The sequence below is a fragment of the Mya arenaria genome, chromosome 2 (assembly GCF_026914265.1).
Source record: "Mya arenaria isolate MELC-2E11 chromosome 2, ASM2691426v1".
NCBI classification, from domain to species: Eukaryota; Metazoa; Mollusca; class Bivalvia; order Myida; family Myidae; genus Mya; species Mya arenaria.
Genome location: NC_069123.1, coordinates 67459961 through 67476984, shown reverse-complemented (window position 1 = coordinate 67476984; position 17024 = coordinate 67459961). Strand labels below are relative to the sequence as shown.

The 17024-nt window shown below is 37.8% G+C and overlaps 1 protein-coding gene across 1 annotated transcript; it reads left to right on the top strand.

Moving 5' to 3' along the window:
• Nucleotides 1-10298: 10298 nt before the first annotated feature.
• LOC128216749 (chymotrypsinogen 2-like) lies at nucleotides 10299-14999 on the top strand. The gene is made up of 9 exons (XM_052923408.1): nucleotides 10299-10446; nucleotides 10605-11042; nucleotides 11567-11676; nucleotides 11971-12068; nucleotides 12357-12508; nucleotides 13673-13795; nucleotides 14043-14179; nucleotides 14576-14630; nucleotides 14902-14999. The coding sequence occupies exons 1-9, from the start codon at nucleotides 10299-10301 to the stop codon at nucleotides 14997-14999; spliced, it is 1359 nt and encodes a 452-aa protein (XP_052779368.1).
• The last annotated feature ends 2025 nt before the right edge of the window (nucleotides 15000-17024 follow it).

The window sequence follows — 17024 nt, the reverse complement described above, 5'->3', positions numbered from 1 at the left end:
TCACAAGACCACATGTAACTCTAGAGGGGATGTATCCCAGTCAGGGTCACAAGACCACATGCTACTCTAGAGGGGGTGTATCCCAGTCAGGATCACAAGACTACATGTAGCTCTGAAGGGGATGTAACCCAGTCAGGGTCACAAGACCACATGTAACTCTAGAGTGGATGTATCCAAGTCAGGGTCACAAGACCACATGTTACTCTAGAGGGGATGTATCCCAGTCAGGGTCACAAGACCACATGTTACTCTAGAGGTGATGTATCCCAGTCAGGATCACAAGACTTCATGTAACTCTAGAGGGAATGTATCCTAGTCAGAGACACAAGACTACATGTAACTCTACAGGCTGTGTATCCGAGTTAGGGTCACAAGACTACATGTAACTCTAGAGGGGATGTATCCCAGTCAGGGACCTAAGACTACATGTAACTATCGAGGGGATGTATTCCAGTCAGGATCACCAGACTACATGTAACTCTACAGGCCGTGTATCCCAGTCAGGGTCACAAGACTACATGTAACTCTAGAGGGGATGTATCTCAGTCAGGGTCACAAGACCACATGTAACTCTACATGGGATGTATCCCAGTCAGAGACACAAGACTACATGTAACTCTACAGGCTGTGTATCCCAGTCAGGGTCACAAGACTACATGTAACTCTAGAGGGGATGTATCCCAGTCAGGGACACAAGACTACATGTAACTCTACAGGGGATGTATTCCAGTCAGGATCAGCAGACTACATGTAACTCTACAGGGGGTGTATCTCAGTCAGGGTCACAAGATTACATGTAACTCTAGAGGGGGTGTATCCCAGTCAGGGTCACAATACTACATGTAACTCTAGAGGTGGTGTATCCCAGTCCGGGTCACAAGACTAAATGTAACTCTACAGGGGGTGTATCCCAGTCAGGGTCATAAAAATACATGTAACTCTACAAGGGGTATATACCAGTCAGGGTCACAAGACTACATGCAATTCAACAGGGGGTGTATCCCAGTCAGGGTCACAAGACTACATGTAACTCTGCATGGAGTATATCACAGTCAGAGTCACACGATTACATGATACTCTACAGGACTGGTATTCCATCGAGGGTCACAAAACTACATGTAACTCTACAATTGGTGTATCCCAGTCAGACTACATGTAACTCTACAGGGGTGTATGCCAGTCAAACAACATGCATCTCAACAAGGGGTGTATCACAGTCAGGGTCACAAGACTACATGTAACTCTGCATGGAGTATATCTCAGTCAGGGTCACAAGACTACATGTTATTCTATAGGGGGTGTATCACAGTCAGGATCACACGACTACATGTTACTCTACAGGACATGTATTCCATCGAGGGACACAAGACTACATGTAACTCTACAATTGGTGTATCCCAGTCAGACTACATGTAACTCTACAGGGGGTGTATTCCAGTCAAACTACATGCAACTCAACAGGGGAAGTATCCCAGTCAGGGTCACAAGACTACATGTTACTTTGCATGGAGTATATCTCAGTCAGGGTCACAAGACTACATGTTATTCTATAGGGGGTGTATCACAGTCAGGATCACACGACTACATGTTACTCTACAGGACAGGTATTCCATCGAGGGTCCAAAGACTACATGTAACTCTACAATTGGTGTATCCCAATCAGACTACATGTAACTCTACAGGGGGTGTATGCCAGTCAAACTACATGTAACTCTACAGGGAATGTATCCCAGTCAGGGTCACAAGACTACATGTTATTCTATAGTAGGTGCATCCGTGTCAGGATCACAAGACCTCATTCAAATGTACAGGGTGTGAATCCCAGTCGGACTACATGTATATCTACAGGGGGTGTATCCCAGTCGGGTTCACAAGACTAACTCTACAGGGGATATAACCCAGTCAAGAGTCACGAGGCTACATGTAACTCTAGAGAGGGTGTATCCCAGTCAGGGTCACAATACTACATGTAACTCTACAGGAGGTGTATCCCAGTCAGAGTCACAAGACTAACTCTACAGGGGATATAACCCAGTCAGAGTCACGAGACTACATGTAACTCTAGAGGGGGTGTATCCCAGTCAGGGTCACAATAATACATGTATCTATACAGGGGTTGTTTCCCTGTCAGAGTCACAAGACTAACTCTACAGGGGATATAACCCAGTCAGAGTCAAGAGACTACATGTAACTCTAGAGAGGGTGTATCCCAGTCAGGGTCACAATACTACATGTAACTCTACAGGGGTGTTACCCAGTCAGGGTCACTAGACTACATGTAACTCTAAAAGGGGTGTATCCTAGTCAGAGACACAAGACTACATGTAACTCTACAGGCGGTGTTTTCCAGTCAAGGTCACAAGACTACATGTAACTCTACAGGGGGTGTCTTCCAGGCAGGGTCACTAGACAACATGTAACTCCACAGGGGGTGTTTGCCAGTCAGGGTCACTAGACTACATGTAACTCTACAGGGGTTGGTTTCCAGTCAGTCACAATTCTACATGTTACTCTACAGGGAGTATATCCGAGTCAGAGTTGTCCGCATCTAAATATCTTTCCTGAGTTTGGTTTCGGTATGTTAAATTGGGTGGGGGTGGAATGGGTGTCTCCTATTGTAGGAAATTTTGAAAACTAGTGATAAAGAGCCCTTTCAAGCTTTCTGAATGTTTGACCAGTTTAACTAAAAAACAACAACACTGAAATGCTGCATGCACCCTGTACTTTTCGAATTATATTCTTGATTTTGAGTTTTAAGCATTTCCTATTTCAGAGGAACCAAAAGCTTTTTAATGCCTGTCCCCAATCGACATCACATTTTGACATGGTGGACATTTTTGAATATGACATGGGAGGTTTTGTCCGGCTCCAGCACCCAATCAAGCATGTTTGACTAGGCACTACTCAAAGTGAGATGTAGATAAACCCTGTACTGCAGATACACCTTATACTGAAGAGTTCAGATACACCCTGTAATGCGGACTGTGAGATAAATCCTGTACTGCAGATATATCCAGTACTACATAGTTCAGATATACCCTTTACTGTAGATAAACCCTGTACTGCAAAGTGCAGATACACCCTGTACTGCAGATTGCAGATATACCCTGTAATGCAGATATACCCCGTACTGCAGATATACCCAGTATTGCAGATATACCCTGTACTGCAGATATACCCAGTACTGCAGATATACCCAGTATTGCAGAGTTCAGATATACCCTGTAATGCAGATATACCCTGTACTGCAGATTGCAGATATACCCAGTATTGCAGATATACACTGTACTGCAGATATACCCTGTACTGCAGATTGCAGATATACCCTGTATTGCAGATATACCCAGTATTGCAGATATACCCAGTACTGCAGATATACCCATGTACCTATGTCGCCTTTATTGATTTTCAAAAGGCACTTGATTCAGTTATTAGACAAAAATTGTATGATGTTATTAGCCAGAATGATGTAAAGGGAAATTTGTACAATGCTATTAATGCTATATATTCTTCTGTTAAAGCTTATGTTAAAACGGATGAAGGATGTTCAGATGTATTCACATGCCCTGTTGGTCTACGTCAGGGTTGCAGTCTTAGTCCTGTTTTATTCTGTATGTTAATAAATGAGATATCTGTATTTATGTCTAATAATGATGTCAGAGGTATTCAACTTTTTCCGGATTATACAGAGATATTCTTATTGATGTTTGCTGATGACATAGCTCTACTGTCGGATACGATAAGTGGGTTACAAAAGCAAATTAATTTACTGCATAAATATTGTCTAGAAATGAAGCTTACTGTTAATATTGATAAATCAAAAGTTGTTGTTTTTAAAAAAATGGTGGTAGAATCGCCAGAAGTGAGAAATGGGTGTACAATAGCAGATGTATAGAAGTTGTAAATGGTTTTACGTATGTTTGTGTTTATTTTACAAGTAGATTGTCAATGTATAAAATGTCAGAATCTGTTGCCCTTAAGGCAAGACGTGTACTAAATCATATCTATGTTTCTCTGCAGAATTTGTGTTATGTGCCTTACTCGATGTACTATAAAATATTTGATACTAAAATAAGACCTATTCTATTATATGGATCAGAGCTGTGGGGACTAAAACATATGCAATGTATTGAATCTGTACATGTTACTGCTTGTAAACGATATTTAAAAGTCCCAACCAGTGCTTGCAATGATGCTATATTAGCTGATCTTGGGAGATTTCCTATGATTATTATGTCTGCCAAAAGATGTTTGAAATATTGGATTAGAATCCTGAATTTAAACAATGACAGATATGTTAGGAAATGCTATAATATGCTTTTATATTATGATAACTTGGGCATTGAATCATGGGTGACACATGTTAGAAAACATGTGTATATAAATGGTTTTGGATATGTATGGGAATGCCAATCTGTTGCAAATGAGAAACTTTTCTTGCATCAATATGTTCAAAGGCTAAAAGACCAATATGTGCAAACTTGGAGAGAAAGGATATTCTCGAATAGCAAGTTATTTCATTTTGCAAATTACAAAGATAGCTTTGAAGTTGCATTATATGTACATGTTATTGATATTGTAAAGGTCAGAATCTGCTATGCAAGATTTAGAAGTTCTTGTCACAATCTTATGATTGAAAAGGGGAGGCATTATGAAATAGATAGAGACTATAGATATTGTCCATATTGTGAATGTATTGTCGAGGATGAATTTCATTTCCTTCTTGTGTGCCACCTTTATTCTAAATTACGTGTTAAATACATATCTAGCATGTATGAGTTTCCAACATTGCAAAGATTTTATAATTTGATGTCAAGTAGAAATGAGCTAATTATAAGAAATACTGCTATGTTTGTATACCATGCTTTTAAACTACGAAATAATTATTGCCATGATTATTATGTATAGGCATATATTTATGTCATTGTGCATAGTGTATTAATCATGAATTGAATGTTATATCAGCATATGAGATTGATAAAACTTCTTGCCATTTTACGCATAGTATATCAATATTACCTTCATACGTGTTGAATTATAAGAAATGATGCACATTGTTAAATATGTCTATGTACTTACACTGATATGTTTGTAAAATAGAACCAATCTATAATATCTATATTACGTTCTGAATAATGAATATTGAATTGCATAATTTTCATGACCTGTCATACCTGTTGTATTGATTTATATATATATATGTATATGTAAATAATTGGGCCGGAGGCCATATATCATAATAAAATTATATCTATATCTACCCAGTACTGCAGAGTTCAGATATACCCTGTAATGCAGATATACCCTGTACTATTATGTTGAGTCAAGTTCAAGGTAATGTTCAAAATACACATGTCATATCTAAGGTTTTAATTTTATATTAAGTGTTTGGCCGTTTTTCACAGATAGAGTCATGTCACAATAATGATATGGCATGTAATACATGTATACCTTCTTGATGCCATTGTACTAACAATTCGTTTTGACCTTATATCTGATTGGTGTAAAAGAGTTCATGTTCTTATAAGTGTTTGTACACTCCTTTTTCCTTCATCTCTGATAAGAGCAGACACTTCAAGATTGAGACATTCAGCAATGTCCAAAAGTTGTGTTATCTAACAGGGTTATGCTTGTACAATTTTTACAATTTTAATGGCATTGATAGAATGGTGATATTATTGTGTATATTTTTTTTTAAATATTCACTGTTCATTGCGTTGTATAACACCAACATTTGTTCGAGTATTTGATAAAAACACCACAGATAAGAAGAACCTGTTGATGAAGTGTGACATATACGCGCATTTGAACACCATAATCATGTTCAGCTATTACCTTTCATTTAAACAACTTGTTTTTCTGAGTTTATGTAAATGTCATAAGTCTAGTTTAAGCAGCTAATTATACCTAAGCTCTACTGCCATGTGCAGAAAAAGTTAAGTTTTGTTAAAGCCTTGGTGTGAACGGAACACATTGTCATGGTCCAACAAAAACTAATACATAATATGAGACTTACACATGTTGTAAGTAGCAATGCTAAAAAACCCACATCAACAGACGACTTCAGCGTTCAGTTTGCATTAGTCTGTTATGAAATTGCAGGGCTCTTTTTAACGCTATTTTAGATATAACTTTTAAAACATAATACTTATGGATCAGCCTGGGGACGTATTCAATAAGCATCTTAGTGAATATTTTCATCTTAGTGAAAATTTCGTAATTTTTGACAACGATTATTTTAAATACCCTCTACTTTTCATCTGATTTATTCATATGCATATATTGTTTAGACCATTTTCTTGCTTATTTTCATATTTTTTGTGTATAAACATTGTCCATTTTCTTAAAATTCAAATTTGAATTTTTTTTTCAATAAGATGAAAATTGTTATTGAATAGGCTCCTGCTTAGTAAAGGTTTGTAACTTTTCGGGTTTAAACTGTTGAAAAGCGCACATGTTTGTATAAACTAAAGTCTAACTGTTTTTATTTAGAACTGAATGAGATTGTTTTTGTATTTACTTTATTTCAATAGTTTCATTTGCGTTTCAGTTACGTTACCAGCAATGTACTGGATAAAAGCATGGCGTTGATCATGAACTGGCCTACATTAGATCATTTTCTTACTGAACTGGTATGGCATGCTGGCTTGTGACTTGTATGTCAATCATATGCTGGTGGTGACTGGCTTTCTGATAAAACAAGGCACCACGATCTGATTACCAAGACGAACTTTGGTAACAGCATGTCTTTTTTCATCCTGCTGAATATTCTTATATATGTACTTACGTATGTCTTCCTGTAACACTTGGGTCGTGATTAGAGAGATAAGGCCGCAGAGGTTCTAGATCAAAAGTAGGTCACATATGAAGGTTCCATGCTTGACCGACTCTACTTGCAAATAAATCTACTCGAGGGGAAAGTACAGGACTAATAGACAAAACTATTCGCAGTTGAAAAGTGCTCGATGTTGGTGATGCTTATATTATTGCAATGAGCTAGTGGATAAAATAGACATTTATTTTCAATAAACTGTGAAAAAATCGTCCACCGAGGTCTGAGATTTCCTGATCGCCTGTGACCTGGCGTGTATGAAACGAATGGTTTTGCAACGCGTTTAGTCTTATCTCTCAAGTCTAGTCCTTTGGTAATCAGCTATAAGGACTATCACGATTTAGAATTCAGTTATGCTTCATCATAATTATTCTGATGCAACTTCCAAGCGTTTGTTTTGTGCTTGCAAAACCTTTATGGTTATGAACCACAGTACAGGTGTTCTGAAACAATCTAGGCAAAATAGGCCTTTTTGTATGATTTGTATGAAATAAAACTTGAAGTTCAAAACATTGAAATTTGAAACAATAGGAAGCTAGATGTGTTGTATTCAACACTTAACGTATGACGGCTTCCCCTAACGAACATGTTGAAATCTTAACAGTTTCCGCATTCAATGTCTTTCCATTAGTTTCTCATTTCTGCTTTAGACAAACGAAGAGATAATCATAGTACAAGGGGAGATAACTTGACAAAAGAGTGAAAAAAATGTGTGGCGGTGTTCACAACTCAATTGCCATTTTTATGTTCAAAGTTATTCGAATTCCTTCGAGTAGTTTCCAAGTTATCGGTTGGACAAACTTTTTTGAAGTTCGAAGTCGAGTTGAGATAACTTGAGCAAATACGGGACCAAGAGTTATAATATCTGCATTATGCATAATCTTCACATTGTCATAATTACCACAAATTTGTTATAAAAATGGTCAAAGGTTGATAACTTTTAAACACGTGTACCAAAGAAATTATTCTTACAAGAAACACAACTTAACATAACGGCATATTGATGTTCATTATTATCATTCTTGTTATTATAGTTTCTGACATCTGCTCCGGACAAAGCTGTGTCAAAGAAAAAGAATTGTTCATTTTGAATAATAAAACTCCGCTATGGAAACTGAAAGAGTAACACTGATGTTCGATGTCTCTTCAGTTCTCCCGAAAACACTATATATAATCTGACGTAATAGTAAATGAATGGAAGCCAAGCTTAGAAATGTAAGAGCCATGTTTAGAAATGTAAGAAAGACATGTATACTTTGCGATCGACAAGACATACAGTGCATCTCATCATGTTTGCTTTTATGCCTGGCAACGAGTTCCAACCTGACCTGCCTGACCTCTCAACCTTCATTAGAAATTCGTCTTTTCGGAGGAGCCATATTAGACCAATGAATTAAATCATCGTTTATTCAACAAATGAATTTGCTTTTCAAGAATTTTGTTATTGTTTCATTGCTTAATCGTTATCAGCCTATTGGAGGATAATCACATCCTTATGAACTTATAAGAATCACAATATATTTCCATTTGAAACCCATAGGTTATATATATAATTATTTAAGTTATGGGTACAAACTGCTGTGCATGTTCAATGTATGTGGTCTGGCACGTGGTCAATGGCCAGGTCAGCTAAGGGTATTCTAGAGAAAAAAACCTATAATTTCGTATTGCAAAAGATAACGTTCATATATGAACCATTTGTGTCCTGGCACAGACACGAACTATTTGAGAAAGTGAAAGCTGTTGTGCCGATAAGGACAATGCTGTTGTCACTCGTCTGGGACAGATAAAACAAGGAGGTCACCTTGCGCCGCCGCAAATAGGTCATTTTGGACTAAAACTATGATCTTAGTCACAATTTTAACTTTAATTTTACTTTCTACCTGAATCAACTCCAACATTTATGGCACATAAATGAAAAGTGGTATCCAGCATTTAAACTTTGTATGGTGGCCTTTTAGTTTATACATATATTATCTTTCTGCAACAGTTTGTGCAAAATAAGTTAATTTATTATATGCTTTCCGGTGGTTTATAAAGGTTTACCAGTGAAATAAAAATAATCTTTCACTATTTCAAACAGTCAAAATATCATTTTCATTTTTATCGATGTATATTAGATCGTTTTAGATATCTTAAAATATTGGTATTTTTGCTATCCCAAACTAACTTTGGCGCGTCCGAAATGACTTAACATGCGTATACAGCATATTTTTGTCTAAAATGCAAATAAATGTCTGTATACACCAATCTAGGCTTAAAAACAAGAAAAAATGTTCATTGTAAGATCGTTACTTGTTTCAGTTCGTGAACACCAAAGTCTACGCCACTCGGTCAAATATATATAATCTTTTACTGACCATCCTCTCTTTAAGCAGTGCTTTCGCATTTTAAACGTGTGTCAAATAGCATTAAATGTTTGAAGTAGACTTACGTTAAGATTTGGGAATTACGCTTACTTAATTAAAACTCACTTTTCTTCCTAGTAATTCAATAGTTAAACAACAACAATACGGTTTTGTACACGCACATATGACGGAAGTACGGGCGACTTATTCCAACCACTTTACTCTGGACAGGGGCTGATCCAAGAATTAATGTGAGAGGGAGCGTAGCTAAGGGGCGTAGCCTTTTGAAATGCGTCCCTAAGGAAGCATAAGGCATAAAACTATTTGCATGGAGGTTTGAGGTTACCCTTTCAAGAAAAAAATGATAGTCGAAGATGGTGCATTTTGAGCGATTTTCGTTTTTTCTCCCATATTTAAATAAAAAGTAAACCTTGACAATTTTAGAGGGGGCGTACCCCGGGTGTACCCCCTCTTAATATCTTAATCCGCTGGTTGTGGACATAGTTCGGGCGACCTATTCTAGCCGCTACAATGTGGACGAAGTGCAGGCGACCCATAAATCCTTTATACTGTGGACTAAGTGCAGGCGACCCATACAACCTTTAATTATACTGTGGACGGAGAGCGTGCGACATGTTACAGCCACTACACTGTAGACGAAGTGCGGGCGACATATTACAGCCACTACACTGTGTACTAAGTGCAGGCGACCTTATATAGCCACTTCACTGTGGACGAAGTGCAGGCGACCTTATATAGCCAATACACTGTTGACGAGGTGCAGGCGACTATTTTCAGCCACTTCATTATGGACGAAGTGCAGGCGACCTTATACAGCCACTACACTGTGGACAAAGTGCGGGCTACCTGTTCAAGCCACTACACTGTGGACGATGGGCAGACGACCTATTCCAGCCACTACAATATAGACGAATTGCGGGCGACCTTTTACAGCCATTACACTGCGGAAGAAGTGCGGGCGACCTTTTACAACCACTTCACTATGGAAGAAGTGCGGGCCACGTTTTACAGCCACTTCAGTGTAGACGAGGTTCGGGCATCCTTTTCGAACCACTAAAATCTGGACGAAGTAAGTGCAATCTTTTACAGCCTCTACAATGTACAAAGACGAAGTTCGGGCGTCCTATTCGAACCACTACACTGTGGACGAAGTTCGGGTGACCATTTCCAATCACTACACTGTGAACGAAGTTCGAGTGACCAATTCCAACCACTACACTGTGACGACCTATTCCAGCCACTACAGTATAGACGAATTGCGGGCGCCCTTTTACAGCCATTACACTGCGGAAGAAGTGCGGGCCACGTTTTACAGCCACTTCAGTGTAGACGAGGTTCGGGCATTCTTTTCGAACCACTAAAATCTGGATGAAGTGCGATCTATTCCGACCATTACACTGTAGACGAAATTCGGGCGACCTATTCCAACTATTCCACGGTGAACGAAATTCGGGCGACCTATTCCGACCATTACACTGTGGACGAAAATCGGGCGACCTATTCCGACCATTACACTGTGGACGAAATTAGGGTGACCTTTTCCAACCACTACACTGTTGACGAAGTGCGGGCGACCTATTACAGCCACTACACTGTGTACGAAATTCGGGTGACCTTTTCTACCCACTTCACTGTGGACGAAGTTCGGGCGACCTATTACAACCACTACATGGTGAATGAAGTGCGGGTGACCTATTCCAACCACTACACTGTGGACAAAGTGCGGGCGACCTTTTACAGCAACGACATGGTGAATGAAGGGCGGGCGACCTATTACAGGCACTGCATGGTGAATGAAGTGGTGCGGGTGACTCCACTGTGGACGAAGTGCAGTGACACATGTTCGGACGAGTGTCTCTGCGTCACACATTTATCATCAACAAAAATTTCAAGTGAACTTTGTTTAGGGGTCAGCGTTGATCAGATTAGGTCACTATATATAAATGAAAGGCCCTTCCATATTCAGACACAGTTTTGTTAAGTTAGAACCATGAAGGTCCTGATTTTACTTGGTTTAGTTGCTGGTAAGTTTTTTTTCACACACTTTTTGTTCTTATCGCTTTTGTTCAATGTCATTAACATGTGTATTTTATGTATTGACAAGTAGAAAATCTTTGAAAGTGTAACGGACAAGCCTAACTTTATTTTGACGAGGGTGTCAGAAATAATATGTAATACTAATACGTGGTTTTTCTGGCTCACTATCTCCCGCAAAAAGGTGTAGGGTAGCTCGGAAATTTGAGGGATTAATAAGTGGGAGGGGTATATTATTTTCTACCCACTAACGTGAAATCAAGTTGCATTCAAAAGAAGGTGCCAAATTAGCTTCTCGAGTCTATCACATGTATTGTTTACACTTGTCAAGCATCCCAGGCGCAGTCCTGCGGACAGAGCAACTTTAGCCCCAATCCGAATTTGGCGATGCAGTACATCGTGGGAGGGCAGGTGGCAACTGAGGGCGACTTCCCATGGCAGGTGGGTATGCGTCGAACATAAAGGGAACATTTGTGTTAAATGCTAGTGATGAATTTCAATCAAGTAAAAATGCCATTTTATGATAATGCAATATTGAAACAGGACACAAGCCTCCTTGAACCGAACTATACATATAATTAACCAATCATCACCACGCCTTACTGGTTAAAACAAAAACAAAAAGACACTAGAATAAGATCTGGTTGAACATATTTTGAACAGTCTTCCCATTCGCACATCGACATATCATACTGCATATATCCGTGACCGTTCATACATCTCAGTATTGTCCAGGTGGGTCTTGTTGAGAATGGATATCTGATCTGCGGAGGAACCTACGTGATTGGCAACGATGGAAGCCCGAAGGTGATTACCGCCGCTCACTGCCTGAAGTATGTATTCATGCGCGTGTGAACCTTCATATATAGGTTTTATTGACCTTCAGCTATATTTTGGACACTTTGGATAGATATTCATTTTGTTATTAAGTAAATAATATGTTGCTGTCTATTACTAGTCTTTTATCTTATTGCTCTAGTGTTGTTGTTTAAAATTCACTCCTGAAATATAAAAAATAAATGCAATAACACCCATTTGAACATATGGTTCGATAAAATCATTTGAACGATCTCCGAGAAAGAGAAGCCACTATCTACAGTTTAATAAAATGTTTTACCCAGTGGAAAGAATCCAAGGCCGGCTGACTACTCCATCGTTTTCGGGATGCAAAGCACAACTTCTGCTGGGAGTAGAAAAGTGATCCAGGCCACGTCCATTAAACCTCACGCTGGATACAACAGTAACACCATGTCTAACGACATCGCTGTGATTAGTACGTAGGTTTCCTTTACCAGACGTTGAATTGTAATGTTTTGACAAGAAACAAAATGGACTTATTGTTTAATTTAAAGGCCCAGTACTACTTAGGATTAAACAATTAGAGAAAATAATGAAATTGAATACTAGTATATAATTACGATAAAGTCTCAGATAATGTTTGATAAAACCCCGAGGTGCGCATGATGCTTTATTTAACAGAAATAGGCGGGAAATACCAAGGGAATCACTAAATCGACCACTGACTCACTATATGCTAATGTTGTAAATAAGTGGGCGGTGAATAACGCATTGCAATCAGTACCCTAGCAGTTGGCGGTATTTTTTGTGATTTTGGACTGGAGAAATTAATAGGGAAATACTGAACATTTTCAAAAGAAATTTCACATGAAGAAATTTAAGCTCCTGTTTTGAAAATAAATATGATGCAAGCATTTTCGAATAAAAACTTGTCAATGTTGTTTAGTGAAATATCACCGATTAAATGTGTCAATACTAATGGTGTTATACTTTCTCTTTTCTTAAGTTGAATATAATTAAGATTGAATCAATTGAAATATTTTATGAAAATAACACTGTTAGTATGTTTCTTTTTTTTGTATAAAATATTTAAACCAATACCTTCATAGTTTAAAAATGATAATCACAGGTATATAAAGCAACATATATTTTTATAGTATTAAGAAAGTCACATAATATGCAATTTTCGTAACGACGTTATGCGCGCTAAATTGAGATACTACCTTCGCCTTTATTGGATTTTGTAATTGCGATAAAAAATCTTTTTTTTCAACCTGGGGGTTAACGAATGTAAAAATGTTAAGAAAAGTCATTTGGATGTACATACACAAATAATTAGTTTACTAGTTGTCACTAGAACATACTGGAACTTTAATTAGAGAAACATGAAAGGAAAGGTCGATTTGGCTCTATTATATATATTTTTTTTTTTCAAAACTGTTTAAGTCTTTTCCTTACTTATTTGACGAGCTATATATTAAAATTGCACTAAACTGCAAGATTCGGCAATAACAGAAATGTTATTTTTGGTTAGCGGATGTCTTAGGTATCATCACACTGTGTTTGTAAATGCAAAATTAAACAGGAGTGATTAAGAGATATAATTCGAACTCTTTGTTCTTTCATTTGTCCATAACAGGCTTTGGTTCGACTGCCGCCAGCGTAATTGCCACCACGTTCGCCTCCCCCGCCTGTCTGCCTTCAAGAATATACGCTGATGCCGAGATGTCGCTTGTCTCGGGCTGGGGAACAACATCTGAAGGCAAGAGGGTGTTTGGTTTATACAATTCTATGATATCAGATAGTGTTCGCGATGAACAGTAAATATGTTTGCAATAAAATGCCAGGTGCTCATGTGTAAAAAAAAAACTAACAAACAAACATACATTGTATGGAGTTGAACAGTATTTATGATATTACACAAAATTAAGGTTAAGATTAACGACATAAACTTGCTGTAGTCCTACTTAAATTTAACCTGCTAATCGTCAATAATGCAACAATCCTAGGAGGATCAAGCTCCAGCGTCCTTCGTTACGTATGGAAACCATTGTTGAGTTTGGCCAACTGCGAAAACACAGGCAACGCAGGATCCCTTGACAGCACAATGCTCTGCGCTGGACAGACTGGAAAGGACGCTTGCCAGGCAAGTTAACATTCTTTGTGACCGAGGCTTTTTTATGCGAAAAGAAGATTCGTAGACTGGTTAACCCCGATTTTCATACGTAGAACGTGACATACATGAACAATTGTCCAAATCTGGAGAAACTGTTTTGTTCTTTGTAATATGAAGCACTTTAGCGAAAGAAAATCTCTTTGATAGGTTATACCTTTTTATTTGTTAAATCACATTTACCTAACAAATATTTAACATTTGTGATCACTGAAATATAAACATGTATACGTTTTTTTCATATCTTGAAGCGTTGTTTATCCGAGGTGGGCAAAAGTCATGAGAAAACAACAACAACACAAAAGAGAACGATACACTCTGTTATATTGATATCAAATAAAATAAAACTATGTTGTTATATGTTTACAGGGCGACTCTGGTGGCCCTCTTGTTGCCTACAGGAACACTCAATGGGAACTCATCGGTAAGCAAGCTGCACACGTAAATCGTTTTATGTACGTCTTTTGAAAATAATTTTATGGACAAATTCCGTGTGCTAAAACAACACTAACCAAGTGACAGATTATGCAAAGGTGTCCTAATTTGTTTAAAAACAAACTGTAAGTTTAAGATGTGAAAGAAATGGATGTTCAGGATCGGTCAGGATTGCATGCACCTACGTTGTATTTTTTTCTCATTCCATTTATATATTGATTCTTCAAGAACTTTGGCATGTATTCATTTTCTATATAAAGGTGTGGTCAGTTGGGGTTACGGGTGTGGTGCGTTCAACTATCCCGGAGTGTACGCCGACACATGGGCGCTGCGATCCTGGATCAACGCAAACCTCTAGGGTGTTTATAAGTTGTTGTTAATATCATTAAAGAACATAATTTATATTATTTTGCTGTTTCAAAGGGGTTTGACCTAGTGTATATCTGGTTTTATTACAATAAATGTATCCTAATTATACTCTTGACACAATGCTACGCATTGATGTGGTCTAGTGCTGTGTAGTAAGTCGGAGAACCCAGGGATAATTTGTTTGGCTTGGGAACAGATATTGGTACCTTTGCGTTTCGCGCGCTCACTTTTTGTACTGTTTGCAATAATGAGCAATACCGTCCATGCTAAAAACGGTATAAAATATTGATAAATAAATCCACCTTAAAACATATATAAAAATAACATTGTTTTTATTTATTATCTGTTTTTAAATTAACGCTCCATGTATAGATATTTTCTTGCACTATTAACAAATTCCGACAGAGTTTTACATACCTTTTACTACATTTGTTTCATGACAGTATGTTATTGTTTCATTTATATTAATGTCGTAAGACACTATCTATATTTAATCAGTTATACTTTGTTTAACGTGGCCTGTATTTTCTTGTGCAAAGATTGAATTTTAATACGACTACAGCAGACAATTGTATATAAAATATGCTATCTTTTTGATTTGGTCAAGGTTATTCGGATTTTTCAATATAAATTAAAATATCATTTCAATGTACATACTGGCCAACATATAATCAGTAGACATCTTATCCCTGTTTACTCCTTCGGCGAATATCCCATCAAATGGTGGGGAGTAAAATCCCACCTTTGGCTTCAAAACTTTAGTCCCACTTGGCGATTTGACGGGATGAAGCCATAATGCAGCCCTTATAGGAACCGGGCAGACATTTATAAACTCGAAAACAACAACAACATCCCAGTTTTATAGGGCTCGGGCAGACATGTATAAACTCGTAAAATATAATAATAACAACAACAACAACAACAACAACATCCTAGGTCTATATCGCCCCGATAGCTCAGTGGTAGAGCTTTCGCTTTGATGCGGAATGTCGAGGTTTCAAGAACCCAGATGTCTCTTTTCATAGAGATAGGTATTGCACATGTATCGCATTCTGTTTCTTCAAGTCAATATTTTGGATTGACTGGGAATTGTAGTCACTGCTATCTCATGTCACTTATGGCATTTAAGCGCAATGTAAATAGTCGCGATGGCATCACAGCGGGGTCAAGCCATAATGGCATCAAAGGCACATGCTAATTCAGACTCTGGTGATGATGATGGTGATTCATGTGACCCACGTGTGGAATGTAAGAACGAACTTTTCGACGAAGATCAAGCTTTGCAATGTGACCTGTGCGATAACTGGTTATGCAACAAGAAATGTTTAGACTTCCACAAACATGACTAAGAAAGAATTAGGAAATGCAAGAGAATTGAAGGCGTCATGTGGTTTTGTTATCATTGCAGAATAATCTTAACAGGAATCAAGAAAATGCTTAATTTAATATCATAGAGAGCACCCAACGTGAATTTGTTAAAAGGCAAAGTGACTCTGAACGTCGCCGTAACAATCCTGATATTGAATTTATAACGAAAGCATGGGAGTTCTCTTGATATAGACATAGGCTCTTGTTTTGAATTCGTCCACTCGAAAATCGAAAGTAAAACTCGTTATCGAATAAATCATATATTGCAGATATGGAATGGGTATTCAGATCCGTAATAATTTAATTCAAAATTACTTTGAATAAGCACGTTGGTGTATTTTACATGTTGACTCATAATGCCGACTTTTTATGTACATGTTGTATCACATCAGCGACAGCTCTTAAGAGAATAGCTCAGACTATAGATAAGGCAATTACTGACCACAAGAGTGGCAATACTATATTAATTGGTGACTTTATTTTTTCTTCTCTTTTAACTGGAAGGTGGTCAACCCCGCACAACAGCCGGCATTTTTTTAAATTTTGTTTCCCGGAACGTCTGAGGGATAATTTTCTTTTCCTAACTGTTGATAAACCTACAAGAAAAAGAGAGAGTTAATCTGCGAATATTCTAGAATTGGTTATT